General features: G+C 42.7%; 1 protein-coding gene and 1 long non-coding RNA gene across 4 annotated transcripts; both read right to left on the bottom strand.

The window, feature by feature from the left end:
* Nucleotides 1-3096: 3096 nt before the first annotated feature.
* Nucleotides 3097-17176, bottom strand: LOC5509017 (von Willebrand factor A domain-containing protein 5B1). 3 transcript variants are annotated; one of them, XM_032377850.2, is made up of 8 exons: nucleotides 15638-17176; nucleotides 12302-12416; nucleotides 10470-11540; nucleotides 9852-10108; nucleotides 8324-8553; nucleotides 7235-7541; nucleotides 5930-6152; nucleotides 3097-5466 (listed from the first exon to the last, which is right to left on the bottom strand). In XM_032377850.2, exons 1-8 carry the CDS (start codon nucleotides 16885-16887, stop codon nucleotides 5416-5418), a joined length of 3504 nt encoding a protein of 1167 aa, XP_032233741.2. In that variant the 5' UTR covers nucleotides 16888-17176; the 3' UTR covers nucleotides 3097-5415. The 3 variants fall into 3 exon arrangements, with proteins under 3 accessions (XP_032233741.2, XP_032233740.2, XP_001629587.3); XM_032377849.2 differs by having other exon boundaries at nucleotides 3097-4653; XM_001629537.3 differs by having other exon boundaries at nucleotides 3097-6152.
* On the bottom strand, nucleotides 6219-7228 carry LOC125561287. The gene is made up of 2 exons (XR_007307319.1): nucleotides 6560-7228; nucleotides 6219-6424 (listed from the first exon to the last, which is right to left on the bottom strand). It is a non-coding gene; the product is annotated as an uncharacterized LOC125561287 (long non-coding RNA).

Raw genomic sequence — 17176 nt, 5'->3', positions numbered from 1 at the left:
TCCGTGACTTTTTAGAGCATTCGATTTACTTCACTTGCTGTAGGTAAATGATGCGGACACGGTGTATAGGCGGGCTATGAACCTTTTCAGTGTCGTAACGTCTATGGGCCTGCTTTGACCGTCAATGTACACCTATTTCAATTAAGTTTGACTATAAGAAAATGGAACAAAGTTTGGCCAATAATAATGTTCTCTTGTATTTAAAATACGTCAATTCATACAAGGTCCTCGCTACAAACTTGATTTAGTCTCACTGAATGTTATCAAGATACAAGACTTGTTTTCCGTACCCAGTGGTGTTTGGCATTCATCATTTTCCATTTTCTAATAGTCAACCTTAATTGAAATAGGTATATACAGAAAAGGTGATGGGGTATTGTTATAATCTTTTACTATCAATGTTTGCAGAGATGATGACGGGGGTCATCGTCGATACATATCATAGTCCAATCAATCTACGGCAAAAAAGGGGTTAACATCGGATTTATTTTTTTAACGGTTTCTTGCACATAAAGTATCCCTCTAAAGGTCTTAAAAATCGGAGCAGGCAAATACACGATACCCCGAATGGGATCGAATTTTCCAATACAAAGCTTGTATGGAAAACCACAGGGTTCCCAAATCATGAAAATCATGAAAAAAATACGTACTTTAGAGAAAAGGAATTTATACAACAATAGATTACTATATATATTTCTACAAAATATAAATTTACGTTATTTAAAGTAGTTCAGTTATTTTGGGTAAAATGCAAACGGATTTTTTAGCTATTACAGGTTCTTTAACTCTAGGTTCTTACTCGTGGGTGCATATTAAATCTATGGAATCCGTGTCTTCGATTAGGAGAATAAGTACACTATGACTCTTTGCATTTGCCGTAGGACGAACACTCTAGCTTGTTTTTGCGCCAGAAGCACTAAACGTGGTGCAGTCCTGAAGGTCTCTCAAGATCTGTTAAGATCTTTCCATTGGTTGACTTGATAGAATACTGGAACTTGGAACTGTGGAACATGGCTGCTGCTGAAGTTGGGGATGGGTCTTGTGGCTCTCTTAGCTCTGTTCTGTTAACAGCTGTGCGCGGATGAAGGGCGAGGAGACAAGCTTCTTGAAGGATCCCCCCTTTCCTACCCGTATTCATGGAACGTGGTATCACAACCAAGAAGCGCATGGACAAAAAAGCAAAAAATAAAATGAGAAATAGAAATAACATTAAAAATTGTAATGACATGTTATATTACCCTAGCTGCTTATTCATGGCTGTCATCCCCCACATCTTCGAGTAGATTTGGGTTTCGGCTCTGGTAGATTCTATACGGAAGTATCGTCACCAACATGAACGGTGATGCTAATCGTGTGGACGATTTTACCGCAGCTTTCCACAGAAGCAATCATATACTCGATTCGACATCAGCTTCCGTGTCCATTGTGCCACAACCGCTTTTTTGCCAAAAAAACCTCTTCTTTATAGGGACCGAACATAACGAACATGACGGAGGCTGCAATCCGAGCAAAACACCACGATACAGTTACAGCAGGAGTTTCAATCTTCGTGAAATATGTCGGCTTCCTTGGGCCAGGGTATTCAGTGTAGAAGAGCATCACCATCCAATACCAGGCGCGTACACCGGGGGGTGCGCAGGGTGCGCGCGCACCCCCCCCCCCCCCCCCTTTGGCGGCCAAAAAGTGGATCATTTCCTAGAAGGAATATTAAGCTTTTTCCATGACTGCGCACCCCCCCTCGGCCAATCCTGGGAAGGCGCCTGATGCACGCACTGTAGCCCGGTAGATAGTGTTTTGGAATACATCCAATGTAGACCAAATGATCTTGGCCGAAACAGGCTTCTGCACCACTTTCATCATAGAATCTAACAATGCTCGAGGAAAACTTCAGAGCTCAAAGGAGAAATGTTGTTGAAGGTCTGATTGGGATGAGCTAGAATTGAGCGCTTAAAAAAACAGCTGTAACATGTACCACGTCATTGTCAGTGCGCACTGCCGATTGCGAGGTTGTGCTATCTGCTTACAAGATCTTGTTCACTTCTCGGTCACTTTAGCGGTATCAACATTAACTGCGCTGTCGGCTTAGACACCCGTGCAGGTGTTTTTTCAGTGTAGAGTCTTGCAAAAATGGAGATCTTTTCGCAAGAACTTTCAGAAATGTCTAAAAGGGTTGAATGTCTACAAGCATCGTGATGGTAACAAAATTTATACTTGTTGACAGGACAAGCCCCTTCAGACTGTGTTTGATATTACTGGGGTCCTGCATTTAAAATCACACTCAATAGTTAAGATTGAAAGCAAGGTTGCAGAAAGATAACAGTAAACTTGAGATCGACGCCATTAAAAGCAAACAAACTCAAACTAATGGTAATAATATGTGATGTGCTTGATTCTCCATCTAAAGACCCGTAAGGATAGCTAGACTGTGGATTTTGCCCAAAATAGATGAGCTATATCAGATAACGTTGATTTTTATCCAGATCGTGTAAAAGAACGCCTTCGGTACGTTCGGAGTTTCTAGATGGGCTTCCAGTGGTTTGTAAAACCGGTGACATTAACATCACTGGAAATGTGCTCAACCTCAAGTAAGCCGATCAGGACACTGTGCTATGTGGAAGGTACAAGATCCTGTTCGAACCGAACTGAACAGATGCCTTCTGCTGTAGCGATAGGCAGTACCGATCGGCGAGCCGAGTACCCCCCCCCCCCCCTAAGCTGCGCGCCTGACCCAGGAGCATGGGGAGATGACGTCATAGAGCAGTTGAAGTAAGTCCCTGTTGGAGACTCCAACTTGGAATGGTACCACAGGTAACCCACTACGACTTGTCGTGCGTCGTTTTCTTTCCCGGCATTTTAGATCAAGACAAGATTACTAATAAAGGTGCTAGTTCTCAATTCATTTGACTCTCAATATTGTATTCGCTATCCACGGACCCTTCTTTCCAAGAACGAAGCTTTCAAAGCGTTTTATTACTCGGGTATTCAATTCTAGCTCGTGGGCAGCCTGTGGATGGGATAGGGAGGGGGGGTGGATAGGGGTTATAAGCTAAACTCGCAATGCGTTATGTCGGGATGATAGCAATAGAATGAGATACGTTTTATTATGTTCCTTTTATTTCATACAACATAAACATCTCAGAACAATAAAAATAAAGACCTAAATAAATAAGCTTGGCCCATCTATTTAATACCTTCGAACCCTATATTACATGCTATCACCGCGCTAAGTCATCTATTCATGACAATTATATCTTTGTGCCATCCCTAATAGAATGTCAAATCTTTTGTCACTGCTTACATTCTAAAATACAACAGTCTATTTACAAGGAAACTTTTAAATAACCATCAGTTGAAGTCTAACAACTTAACAATAGGTATTTGATTTGAAATTTACTCGCTTGAATTCTAATCTTTCTCCCTGGAAATGGGCGTTTTGTAACTCGATATTGGCTATTGATGGGTGTATGATAATGTAATAATACATAGAACCTATAGAAGAACCTATATAACACACACCATATAAGATCCTATAAGAAGACCTTATATTTTTGGGGACGTAATTAAACATGGCGTCGCAAACATTGAATATGCAGGACAATATTTAGGAGGTTTTAGCAATTCTGCACCAGGAATATCTTTGATCGTTAAATTAGATTAACACATCAACATTGGCATCGCTCGACGCCTTTTTTGAATTGCGTCGCTTATCAACTCGACCCAATCCCCCGAGCAATTGGGGATTGGTCCGGCAATGGGTATAGGGTCTTATATGGGGTCTTAAATGGGGTCTTCTATAGGGTCTTATATCGAGTCTTCTATAGGGTCTTATATGGGGTCTTCTATAGGGTCTTCTATGGGGTCTTCTATAGGGTCTTATATGGGGTCTTCTATAGGGTCTTCTATGGGGTCTTCTATAGGGTCTTATATGGGGTCTTCTATAGGGTCTTATATGGGGTCTTCTATAGGGTCTTATATGGGGTCTTCTATAGGGTCTTATATGGGGTCTTCTATAGGGTCTTATATGGGGTCTTCTATAGGGTCTTATATGGGGTCTTCTATAGGGTCTTATATGGGGTCTTCTATAGGGTCTTATATGGGGTCTTCTATAGGGTCTTATATGGGGTCTTCTATAGGGTCTTATATGGGGTCTTCTATAGGGTCTTATATGGGGTCTTCTATAGGGTCTTATATGGGTTCTTCCAGGGGAGTAGCCAGGGGGGTGGCCCAGGGGGCCCGGGCCCCCACTTCTAGCAGCCAAAATTACAGTAAATGTATGAGGCATTATTTGAAATACAGGAGAAAATGCCTTCACCGGGCCTTTTGGGCCACCTCCTGTTGAAAATCCTGGCTACGCCGCTGTCTTTAGTGTCAATTGGTCCGTCCCCAAAAAGACTTTCTTATTATCTTTGAAACCCACATGGCTTGAATCATGCTTGAATCATAAATACTGTTCGATTCAGGCTTTATTCAATAAAAAAGGCCATGCTTTATACAATGTGATGAATGGCTCTAGTGCGAGCCTGGTGTTATTTTTGGTGCTTTAGGCTTGCGCGGTGGTTGGCTATCTACATTTGTTGTGCGTCTCGCATGGTGAGTTTGTCAGAGGAAAAAATTAAATAGTCTTGGCCTTTTCCATGGTAGCAGAGCAACAGTCTGTGAACAAAATGGTGAGCAAAATAAACATAAAATAAACCAAAACATACCGCCACAGCTCTGTTTTACATATCCCCAGTCATTCCACCATTTATATTTAAATTATAAGGCAATAAAAGACATGCTTTACAGTAGGACGATTATGCGTCGTGCGTTTGTTATGCGTTATATCTACAGTCAGCATGCATAGAGGCAGTTATATACAATAGCTATGAATAAAATAAAACAGAACGCCCAGCGTCTTTGTTTTTTTTTATCCTGCAAAAATACCCTAAAAATGTTATCACCACACAACATATCAGTCATAAAATAAAGCAATCAAAAGCAATGGCAGTGAAACCATTTCCTGTGATCATTTATACTCTTTGAGAGAATGATTGGTTAAACATTGCATCACGGGAAAATGCATCCATCCATATATTCTTATTGGCCCAGTTCATCTGGGGACCTGGGGCCTTATCCGGGCAGGATGGTGGTGCCAATAACAGCCCAGCAAGACTTCTGGGTAATAATTTGTTGCATTTGCCAGTGATGAATTGCGCACCGTGTATATCGTCAATCCCGGATCATTCAACATTTATAATTTAATTTGTTATGACTATAGAAATTGCCGTGGTATCGTGTGAGTTTTGATAAATTTTCGTGTCAAATGAAATATTGGTCCAAGAGTGTGAAAAATATTATCTTGTCAAATGAAATATTGGTACATTGAATAAAGTGTGATGGATCATCGTGTCAAATGAAATAAGGTTTGTTATGGCACTACAGTAGAGTGCACCAGCTAAATCTCTTAGTCTGGACGGTCGTTTCGACCTGAAAGTTAACAATACAGACAACACGTTACTTCAGTCTCTAAGTACATTCATTATGGGTGAGACTTTCATGCACATGGTTTAGATTTTCATGCAAATATAAGGTCATCTTCTATACCTTCTAGCCTACTTAAAGATGCCGTGTAACATCTTTGAACGTTGAGCAATTGATTTCCCTCAATTTTGTAATTGCTAGTTAAGCAAATCTTATAGTTATACTATTTATCTCACATTCTCAGGCAAAAAAGGAAACAGTGCTATCAAATTTGATTGTACTCTACATGCAAATACGGTCAGGATGGACGACAAGCAATAAAATTCCATCAATTTGTGATACGCTTATTGTTTCTTTTGTATACGCTAGCTTAGCAAACCTCTCGCTCACATTTTGAAACAGATCATAATGCTCGTGCTCGTCCTAGGCACGATTGCAACTGTTTCTCAAACTCTTCAGAGTCACCTACTTTGTCCCAAGGCTTGCTTGACCCAGTCTCGCTCTTCCGCGTTAAGAGGAGTAAGGCCTGGAATGCGAGTCGCTTGAGGTCGGCTGGCGTAAAGGCTCGTGGGCACATGCGTCCATTCATCCAGTCATCAGCCTTCCTGGCCAGAAGGCACCATTCTTCCTGGAACTGCGCGGCGCTGCGGCATAACCAGGCGAGGGCCATGGCGGTCGCCCACAACTGAAGGCTATCGAGAGATCGAAATGACAAGCCTTAACTTTTCAATAAATTAACAGGGGGAATTTTTTTTTTACTAAAAAAACGTCAAAGTCTAACTGTCGGTTGTTGTATTAGAAAGAGCCAATAGCCTGCTAGCCGTACATGTGTAGAGCTAATTTGAAGATAAGCCACAGTAATCTAATGCTCGAATAGCAATACTTGCTTGAAATAATTTTTCAGCTATACTTGCTTGCTTGATTGAACCGATGGAAATGGGTGCTTTGCTTGGTGCAAGGTTACCTGAACACGTGCATGGTTAACCGGCCAATGAGAGCCCAAGGTTATCTGAACACGTGCATGGTTAACCGGCCAATGAGAGCCCAAGGTTATCTGAACACGTGCATAGTTAACCGGCCAATGAGAGCCCAAGGTTACCTGAACACGTGCATGGTTAACCGGCCAATGAGAGCCCAAGGTTATCTGAACACGTGCATGGTTAACCGGCCAATGAGAGCCCAAGGTTATCTGAACACGTGCATGGTTAACCGGCCAATGAGAGCCCAAGGTTATCTGAACACGTGCATGGTTAACCGGCCAATGAGAGCCCAAGGTTATCTGAACACGTGCATGGTTAACCGGCCAATGAGAGCCCAAGGTTACCTGAACACGTGCATGGTTAACCGGCCAATGAGAGCCCAAGGTTACCTGAACACGTGCATGGTTAACCGGCCAATGAGAGCCCAAGGTTACCTGAACACGTGCATGGTTGACCGGCCAATGAGAGCCCAAGGTTACCTGAACACGTGCATGGTTAACCAGCCAATGAGAGCCCAAGGTTACCTGAACACGTGCATGGTTAACCGGCCAATGAGAGCCCAAGGTTACCTGAACACGTGCATGGTTAACCGGCCGATGAGAGCCCAAGGTTACCTGAACACGTGCATCGTTAACCGGCCAATGAGAGACCAAGGTTACCTGTACACGTGCATGGTTAACCGGCCAATGAGAGCCCAAGGTTACCTGTACACGTGCATGGTTAACCGGCCAATGAGAGCCCAAGGTTACCTGTACACGTGCATGGTTAACCGGCCAATGAGAGCCCAAGGTTACCTGCAATCACACTTGTCCAAGAGCCCCTGGAGTTCCTCACCCACGTCCACGTCTGCATCGGCCAGCGGCGATGCCCTTTTAATGGCGTCCACCGTCAGACCGAGGCAGTCAGCGAACGATTCGTCTAGTTCCCAGTTCCCACTCGACGACTGCAGGTTGGCTAGCATGACGAAGGGCTTGTACTCCTTCAGACATTTCATATGAATCGGGGAAATCCGTCCGCCCAGAGTCTTTGTACTCGTGCCAGCGGCCGATTGCTTCTCTCCGACCACATATCGGCTTGACAAGGGTGGGATACTGCGACCAGCTATAAAGAGTATAGATAGTATTAACATTTTTTCTTTTCATGCAAGAAGTCCTAGGCCTGCCCCAATAGACCTACGTGTTTTGCATTGGGTACTGTATACTTTAAAGACGATCAGTAACTCCTTTGTTTATTTTTTCTTCAACGACAGTCTATTTGAAAAAGAAATAGCCATCCACGATTGAAGATTGCTAGTTAACGATATTCGAAATATCTTCGCTGCTCAGGCACCGCGGAGGGGGCGGGACCCGTTGGGCCGCGGTCCCACCACTTTTTGCGACAGAAACAAGTCAAATACTAAGATTTATTCCTTTTTCCTTTTTAAATATGATCATTTTTCAATTGTCAGCCCTCCCCTCCCACCCACTTTTCAACATGCTCCACGGTCCCTGGTTGCTCGCATGAATTAGACGATTTGAATTGATCTTTCTGGCTCGGTTTTTGAACGATTTTAATATTAACTAGGTTTTCTATTATTATTATTATTATTATTATTATTATTATTATTATTATTATTATTATTATTATTATTATTATTATTATTATTATTATTATTATTATTATTATTATTATTATTATTATTATTCCCAAATGTTAATGCTAACCATATTTCATTTTATTTATCCATATACTCTCTGGTTTCTGGTCTATCTTAATGTAACAGCAAAAAAGGAAGGGTTCATATCCGGTATGGTGACACCCCTCTAAGTTAAGTGATCCTCCCATATACGGCATGAGTAGCCAACCCCAACCCCCCCCCCCCCTTCCCCGAGCCCAGTCTTTACCTGGCTGATAGTGGTGTGGTGGGTTGCTCACGGGGGTCTTCTGGGGTGAGTCGTCACTACTGTCGCCAGTCGTCGTTCGGTCGAGTCGATAGAAATCGAACGGTTCCTCGTCGACACCAGGCGAGAACGTCAGCCACTGTTCGTCCTGATCGCTCCCCTCGGGCATCGATAGACGCCTCCCGAGGCCCGTAGCGTAACCTTCGTTACGGAGTAGCGACATGCCTCGCCGTCTGCACAGGAAAAATGATCAGATGTCATCATCACTTGGAAACCTAGTATTCCACTGTGTTCCCGCCACCCCAATATTCATGACGCTACTGATTATACCACCAGAAACAGAGGGGCGACTGATCAAAGCAATGCCATGTTTGGCTACCAACGGCTATGGATATCAAGAAAAAACAACGCTTAACGAAAAATTTTGGGCGGTAAAACCTTTTAACTGTGCGCAGCATTTAAAAATATAAGAGGTGAGTAGGGTTTGTTTTTACCCCAATTTCTTCCTTTTACATCTCTCAACTCATCTTTCATTTTTTGAGGGAGGTATGGTTACACAGCATTTCTTAGATTCTGATAAGCTTATTCATTTTTTTTCGGGGTCTGGTATCCATCAAATCGCGCGCTCTGATTGGCTCTAGTGAGGTCCGTCATCCTACGATCCGGACCCCGCGATACCGAACCGCTCACCTCCAAAGTTCGAAATAGTGAGTTGACCATCGAAAACTGGATTTTTACTCCCGAAGTTATAGATCTTCACACTAAAACGGCATTTTGTTTGTCATTTTATCTAGAATCATTCCTGTGTTTTAAGAATTTCCGGCCATAATGATTTTGCTACGCGCGCGACAATTTCAAGTTGCTGAAAGTTTATTTGGGATAAAAAAAAGTCGTCTCTTCATACGAAGAAAAACGACAAATCACTCTAGGAATTTACCTGCATAACCAGCTTAACGTATCCACATTTAAGAGAAGTTCTTTAGTGAATATATCTTATCGTCTGTGGAGGATTTAAAGCGAAAGAAAACATTCCTATACGATCAATTCGAGTTGAGAACGACGTATCAATTTGGACTAAAAATTGTTGGTCAAAACCCAGAGAATATCTTCTTTGGAGGTTCTGTATTTCTGGAGGATTTAAAGCTTTATGTAGAAATACAAAATGGAATTTTTTTGAATGATCATGAACGAACAAGCCAGAAGCCAGAAGCGAAACTTCGCCTCGTGCAAGCATAAGCCCGTAAGGTAAACAAATTTGGAAATTCTATTGAGGAAAAAAATAAATAAGTTATTTCCCAGCTAAGGGTCGGTCCGTATCGTGAAATACCGTGACCGAGGTCTTAAAACTACTGACCGAAGCCGAAGACCTAGGTCAGTATTTTCAAGGCCGAAGACCTAGGTCAGTATTTTCAAGGCCGAAGACCTAGGTCAGTATTTTCAAGGCCGAGGTCACGGTATTTCAAGAAACTGACCTCCCAGCCGGTAAATAAAGTATATATATTACCGTGGTATAACAGACATATTCACCTACCCGGGCACAGGAGTACCACCCTTCTTGTAGAATTGCAGCGCGCAGAGAATCTCCTCGTCGTAACAGTACTGGTCGATGGAGACTAAGGACGTGAGCCTGCAGTACATTTTGGCTTGCTTGCTGATGCGCGTCACCTCGCGCAGGCGCTTTTCGTCGCTTGAGATTTGTTGTTCCCGGATGAACGAGCGCGCCATTAGTTGGTGAATCGTAGGACACTTGGGAGATCCCCCGCTGTGATTGACTGGGAATGGAATCGTCTGGAATGATATCAAATTATTGTTTTATCACAGAGCAGTTTCATGTACAGTTTCTAATAGCCCCATATCAAATTGTCCTGATTTTGAATTAAATCGATCAGCGAGAATTCTTTCCCTAGAATATTAAAATGCAAAAAACGTCATCATCGCGCGCTGTAATAGATAACCAGCATCTGGGCGCAAGACTGACAGCTCAAAAAGGACTGGACAGTAGCCTGCATAGCAAATTCAAGGGAAGGAGGAGAAGAAAGAAAGCGCGGCTGTGGATAGGGACGGTTCCTCTTTTCGCGATCTAAACCCCTTCTGTGCTCTGGCACTTGTTACGCCGGCTAATTCAAGTTCCTGATATGCAAGTACCTACCCGATTTATTTGCTCGTCGCCAACGAACCCTCTAATGACCACAGCACCAAAAGTCTTAGGCATTCCAAGGTGAGCCAGGAGTGGACTTCCCTTGAACACAGACACCTTGCTTTCCTCCAGGTCCTCCAAAACCTCCTCCTCGTCCTCTAGCGAAGCCTGCCCCTGGCCCTCAAGAGGGGGCCTCTCGCCCTGCACGCCTATCCGCGTCCCAACCCTCAGGGGGTCATCTGTGGGTGTGACGTCACCACTGGCACTCTTCTCCCCTTCGTCCATCGAAAAGCCGACGCCGCTGTCACGCTGGTGCGCCTGCTCTTGGTCAGCAGTTTCCTCGTCGGCGCCTGCAGGGCTTTTCTCCGGGCTGCCCTCGACCTGTCGTTTCTGGCAAGGGAGTCTTCCTCGTTGCTGGTAGGGCTTACGCCTGGTGGCTTTAATCACGGTCACGTTGTGTGTGTCGGGTTCACCATTTGCAGGCTCAGGGCTGCCTTTGCGTCCAATAGAACCCCCATCACTACTCACCCGCGACTGGTCCTCGCTGCTGTCTTCAGTTGACGGGAAAACATCATCGCTGTTATCATAACCGAGATTGTTAAAGTCTCCAGAGGCGACCTCGCTAACTGTTTCGATTTCTCTGCACGACTCCACGGCGCAGCCTCGCACGTCCCTTATTGTCGTCTCACCGAAGTTCCCATTTGACGTCACTACAAACCCAATGACGTCACTGTCTGCGCGCGTTCTCTCCTCGTCGTGCAAGTGGTCATGTTCCTCCATCTCCAAGAGGAGTTCGTCATCCGGTAAGTACTCCAAATCGTCGTCGAACCAGAACACCTTGACGGAGTTATTCGAGAATGACCGCATGCTGCAGTCCATGCGTCGCCTTGCCGGGGTCCGGGGGGGCTCTCTCTCGTCCCAGGGGGGACGGGACAGGATCCCGTAGATCACCAGTCTTTCTCCATCTAGTACAAATGGTAGTCTGCTTGGGGTCTGGATGAGGTCATAGCCTTCAGGGAGGTGCCAGTTGACTTCGATATCTGTCATTGCTGGCGCCATAGCGTCCCTCAAAGCCAGCATAACCTTGAAGGGAAATAAAAAAGTAAAGAAGATTCGTAAGAAAATATAATCTAATTATGGGCTGAGCGTGCTCACAAGTTTTGCGAAAGCGCCTGGGAAATGCTTGGCCTTATTGAAAGCACAATTGAGACTTTTTGCAGCCACAATTATCGTATTGAATTTTCTTATGGATGACTTCAATATCTTCTCGTCTCGTCTTCTTGCCAACAAACTATGTTATTTTTTTGTCAAAAATGAATATCAATATATCTCTTTGGCCCCATGATGAACTGCAGGCATCGAATATCTGTGAAGAATGGACGAAAAATCGGTAATAATACCCGTTTATGGTTGTAAAATGGGACCTGATGGAATGCAATAAAGGAATCTCGCGGAGAAGACCAAAAGGCGGGTGAATAAGCTTTCACAAACTCAAGATAAGCTCCCAAACTTGAAAATGGCCCAAATGGCGGTGGGACTAGAGCATCCCCACACTGTCCTCGTGACCCCTGTATCTATTTGCGAATTGATCTGTGTTTGATTGACTTTATTTGCATTTTGGTATTTTGTGTCTTTCTTAGTGAGAAATTATTCTGGGTTGAAACATTGCTTACGAATATTTTGACGTAAGTCATTTATGTATCATCGCTGGGATTATAACTTTTAAGATTAAGACTTAAGTATTCCTGATCTGGTGATTTTTAGCTGAATGGCGTTATGTATACCTGGGCGTTTGAGGGCTGTATAGGAATGAAAGGGTTAATTTCTGATAAAAATGCATATACCTTTGGTGACACCCTGTCCTCGTCGCAGACAAACCACGCCTTGCCCCTCCCCGCCCCTGCTACACCCTGTACCAGATGTGGACACGCCTCCGGTCCGATGCCAAACGTGTAGAACCTGAGGCAGTAAAAACGAGTGAGAAAAGATGGTTTAACTTAAACAAATATTGGTACCACTTCACTTGTTTACTCTCCCAAACAATGAGGGGAACTCTGTCACAGTGTGAAGCTTGGGAACTCACCCCCACACTAGGGTAAGCTGAAGTAAGGCCATGCTTACACACAAGTTACTTACTGCTTACTTAATGCTTACACACAAGTTACTTACTGCTTACTTAATGCTTACACACAAGTTACTTAATGCTTACTTAATGCTTACACACAAGTTACTTACTGCTTACTTCACACAAGTTACTTACTGCTTACATAATGCTCACACACAAGACTACCAAAATCACAAAATCACACCTTCTTGTTCGATAATGTTATTAGTCCAAACCCACTATTTAGAAAGCCGACCTAAAAATACTAATAACCATTTTCGTAAATTTGAGGCCTGTTACTTAATCTGGGTAGTATAAGATAAAAAAAGCAGTTCAAGAGAAGCAGGTTTAATGGCTATAAGCACTGGTCTAATGAGCTAGCAAACCCTCCACTCAGGCACTTCCGCTAGCTGTGAGCAGGTGCTTTAGCCACCAAACAGGTCCTGACATTGCGACATTTACAGTCCTTTTGCGTTCTCTTTTATCATCCACTTAATTGCATACAGGAGAGCGTGTTAATAAAGCGGTGATCTTAATTAGCGCTCTACTTTTAACATCGTGCGAGCTCAATATCGAGGGCCGGTATTTTTGACAGTTTTTGACATCGTGTCAGAAACATCGAATGAAAAAGTGCGATATCATTCAGGATAAGACTAAATAAACATCGGATCCATGACAGCGATTGCAGGTAATGAGTGTATAGATTTCAATAAAAACGCAAGGGTAAAGGTTTGAAAAAAACATCGCATAGATACGAACTATTAGTAAGCTCTCTAAGTTTTTTCCTAATTTGTTGGAAACGCTCGGTTATTCAGATTTTTTGTTTTCAGCTATCTAAATGATACCCGAGCTCGTTCCGTTCGAAGTCAACGACTATCATTGGTTGACAGCCTTTGTCTTCCTGTTGTGTTTTTATATTTCACATAAATTGAAATGGCTGCAGGAAAGAAATACTAATTAAAGTAGACGGGAGGATCAGAGAGAGCCTTCTGGAAAAGTTGCTGTTATTGTAGCTGTTTTCGTGAAAGTTTGCTTGATGTCATTCTTTGGAATACACAAGCTGGCAGCGAGAAAATGATTTTTTATCGTAACTTTGGTATTTTTGCACCGATAACTACCCCGCATACATCATGGGGCGTACAGGGCCTCTCACCACAGGTGGCCCAGTGTTAGCGTAAGGGGCCTCTCAACTCGGCTAAAACGGGTTCGATTCCCGGTCGATACATGGATAGCTCTAGAATTTTTTCGGCCCTGAAAGCTCTTGAATGACTGTTGAACGCATGTGAGCTTACTAGAAGCTTGTGTTCCTCAGTTCTAGGGTGGGCCATTCTCAATGCGTATTAGGATTTTAAATGTGAAGCGCTTAGAACAGCGTTGACACTGCATTTTCAAGCCCATTTAAGGTATACTATGTATTTATATTATGATGACTGTGTAAAACTGGCTAAATACTTGATCCACATGCAAAATTGCCAGCTATGGACCCTAGCGTACTCACACACGGCCTCGGGTTTGACGCAATATTTCACGAGAGGGAATGACTCATCGGCGACGCGTATCCCCTAAACGCGTAAGCGCTAGCGGTCTGTTTACGTATTACGGTATTATAACAGACATAACAGCATAACTCTATAATATAGTCGTGAAGGTGGGCGGATTTTGGAGAGCAGGCTACAGGATATTAATCATTTTAAAACTAAAAAAGACCAAATTGATTTAGAGCAAAGTAAACCATCGATTTAAAAATTATTTTGTCACGTCAAATTACAAGGCTCAGGATATTAGTAGATGATGTGTAAATGATGTTACGTCGCAACGAGCTTTACAAATTTTTGATGAAAAAAATCTTCAAGCCGACAAAAAATTTACTAAGATTACTGAGGGGCTCAATAACTTATAATCTTTTTTGCCGCTAAAGGAGCCCCCAAGTCTTGCTTGCAAATCCTCTTTGATTTTTTAATAGCAGTAAAACTTTTCAACAGCAGTAAAAATGATGCACTTGTTCTAAATGAAATTACTTTACATCATTTAATCAGTTGATTATATTTCGATTTGCATAAACATAATTGTGGCGCAATGACTTATGTCGAATGACCAAAAACAGGAAAACACTAAACGCATTTTAATATCTTTATTTTAAAAGTAGATCATATGAAAAAAATCAACACCCTAAAATTAAAATGGATTTAAAACTAATTCATCCGCCCACTGCCGGTTAAAGCTGTACGATTCCAAGCATTTAGCAAGAAAAATAAAGTAGATTTAGAAAGTTCAATTACGATGGATGCGCTCAGAGTCATCTAGGTACTTGCGTCAGTACCAAATCTACTTACGGCGTAGTTGCGCAAAACTGAATATTTTCTATAAAAAGGTATTTAAGTTTTACTCTACTAGAATGTTGAACTTTTCATCGACCAAGATTTTAAGGGTCCAAGTGAAAAGCACTTAAAGATCTTTTCCGAGGAATACTTCAACGCCAATGATAGTGGGGGGTATGGCGCCAAACAACAAAAAAAAAATCAAATTCGCGAAAATAAAATAAGAAGTTATCCCTTTTCGCTTGTTCAATTGAAGTGCTAATGAACAGTCTTTGTCTAAATAGTGGTAAAGGGTCACTGGAGGAAATTATTGCTGGTGGAAAGTGGGTTAAGCGGACAGTCTTTTCTTTGTCTGTGTAACTACAGAGGTGTGAATAATCGAAATTCTCTGACTGCACCTGCGTCGCGCGCACTCCATTATCGGCAAAGCGATCAAAGCCATCTATTCAAATTCATCAACATACATTTTCCCCAAATAATAAAAGCAAGCTTACTATACGGAAGACAAATCTTTCTGCATTCCTTTGCTACCCGCATTTGTATATCCAAAAATTGCGGTTTTGCGGTCCAAAAGATTACTAAATAGTTTATATTTTTTATTAGAGAGGAAACGCAGAGTGGATTGATTGGTCTATAATTGAAAACATTATTTAGATTTATGCACCCGAAGAGTTTTTCTCACAACCGTGCTATAGGGGAATTTTTTCCGAGGGTTGTTACAATAATTGAGTGTTTCTGCTTGTTTGTTTTATTCTTACCTTGTGGAGTAAGCATTTCTTCGTACAAAATCAATAACCTCGGTCGTGTTCGACACACCTCCATCAGTAAGCATGAATACGAAGCGAGGAATTCCCTTTTTCGGGGGCTGATTGAATATAAATTCCAAAGGTAGTATGAGATTAGTACCTCCCAGATCTGCGCGCATTTTTTGTACATAGTTACAGGCGTGTTCAGCCGTCTCTTCGTCATAGATTTGAGTTTCTTGATAAACACTTCGATAGTATGAACCAAAACCGATCAAATTGAAATAACAATTTGCCGGGAGACTCTTTAGGAATAGAATTAGCATTTCTTTGACTTGGAATATGTGTTTTCCGCTCATACTACCACTGCGATCAACTAGAAAAATAAACTCCGCAATTTGGCTTGAGGAAGTTAGAGACGGAGTATAGTTTATCATTATGGAGGGTTTTTTAGTGAATTCTTCAACTAAGTTTGTTGGTACGGGGGATTTTTCGACATCTTGTTCATCGCTATCTACTCTTTCTTTTTTGCCTTCCTCTATCAACACATAAGGGTCGTTAGGATGTGAAAGGTGTAATAAAACCACTAGCTCGCAGTCGTACGTATGTGGCTCAGCGATTGTGATGTGAATCCTCGAAGCGTTCGTCGCTTTCGAGTCTGCATCCACTTGTATTGCATGGGTAGGCGACGAACAACCCGCGAGTAAACAAGGTGCAGCTACTTCGAGCTGTAACTCGAAACTATACGGCTCTAATGTTTTCCTGGGGATATCAGAGATTAACATTTGAGATCCATAAAGGTCATGGGAATCCAATTGCTCGTCTTCATCGGTAGACAATCTCGGTGTGAACACCGAAGGAAGAATAAATAAAGACCCGCGCGTTTTGCGATCGGAGATCAACTCAGTCAACAAAGTCACTTGTGCAAACACTGAACAATGTGCAGGAATTCTCCCAATACTTAGACTAAATAAGTCGTCCTCTCTTTCCTCGACGGAATAAACACTCTTCTCTGTAGATTTCTGCCCAGTTTGGGCCCTGATGTCGGTGTAAACATGTCGCTCCTCAACCGTTGCCTCGAGCTCGACCACTGTTGTACGCTCGTCTTGCGGGAAAACAAACAGACCTTCCACATCGTACTCGCACTGGTTGTAGTATGTCAAGGTAGCTAGTACCCTAGCAGCAAATCCATTCACTTCGGCAAATATACTCGATGCTTTCAGTTGTAGCGGGTAACTAGTGTGTCGATTCACAAGTCCTGTCATATCAAACAGCAATAAAAACACGGGCTATTATCGGGAGATGGTGTAATCGAATTTTAGCGCGGCCTAACGCGAGTTCGTGGCCGAGCGTTTTTACCACTAGCACCGGATAGTGCGGCGTTTTACGACGTTAGATCATCCGTGACGGCATGATGATGAAATTTGAACTTCGCTTGTTTTTAGTCCGTTCATAGTTTGGTGAAATCTCGCTGTTCGCACAAATTACTGCTGAACAGTTGGAGAGGGAAAGCAATTGTTCGCGTTTGCATCCGTTTTCTTCTAAACCAGCCAA

The sequence above is a fragment of the Nematostella vectensis genome, chromosome 3, assembly GCF_932526225.1.
Source record: "Nematostella vectensis chromosome 3, jaNemVect1.1, whole genome shotgun sequence".
Classification (NCBI taxonomy): domain Eukaryota; kingdom Metazoa; phylum Cnidaria; class Anthozoa; order Actiniaria; family Edwardsiidae; genus Nematostella; species Nematostella vectensis.
The sequence above is the reverse complement of the archived record's forward strand: the minus strand, read 5'-3'. Positions and strand labels throughout refer to the sequence as shown.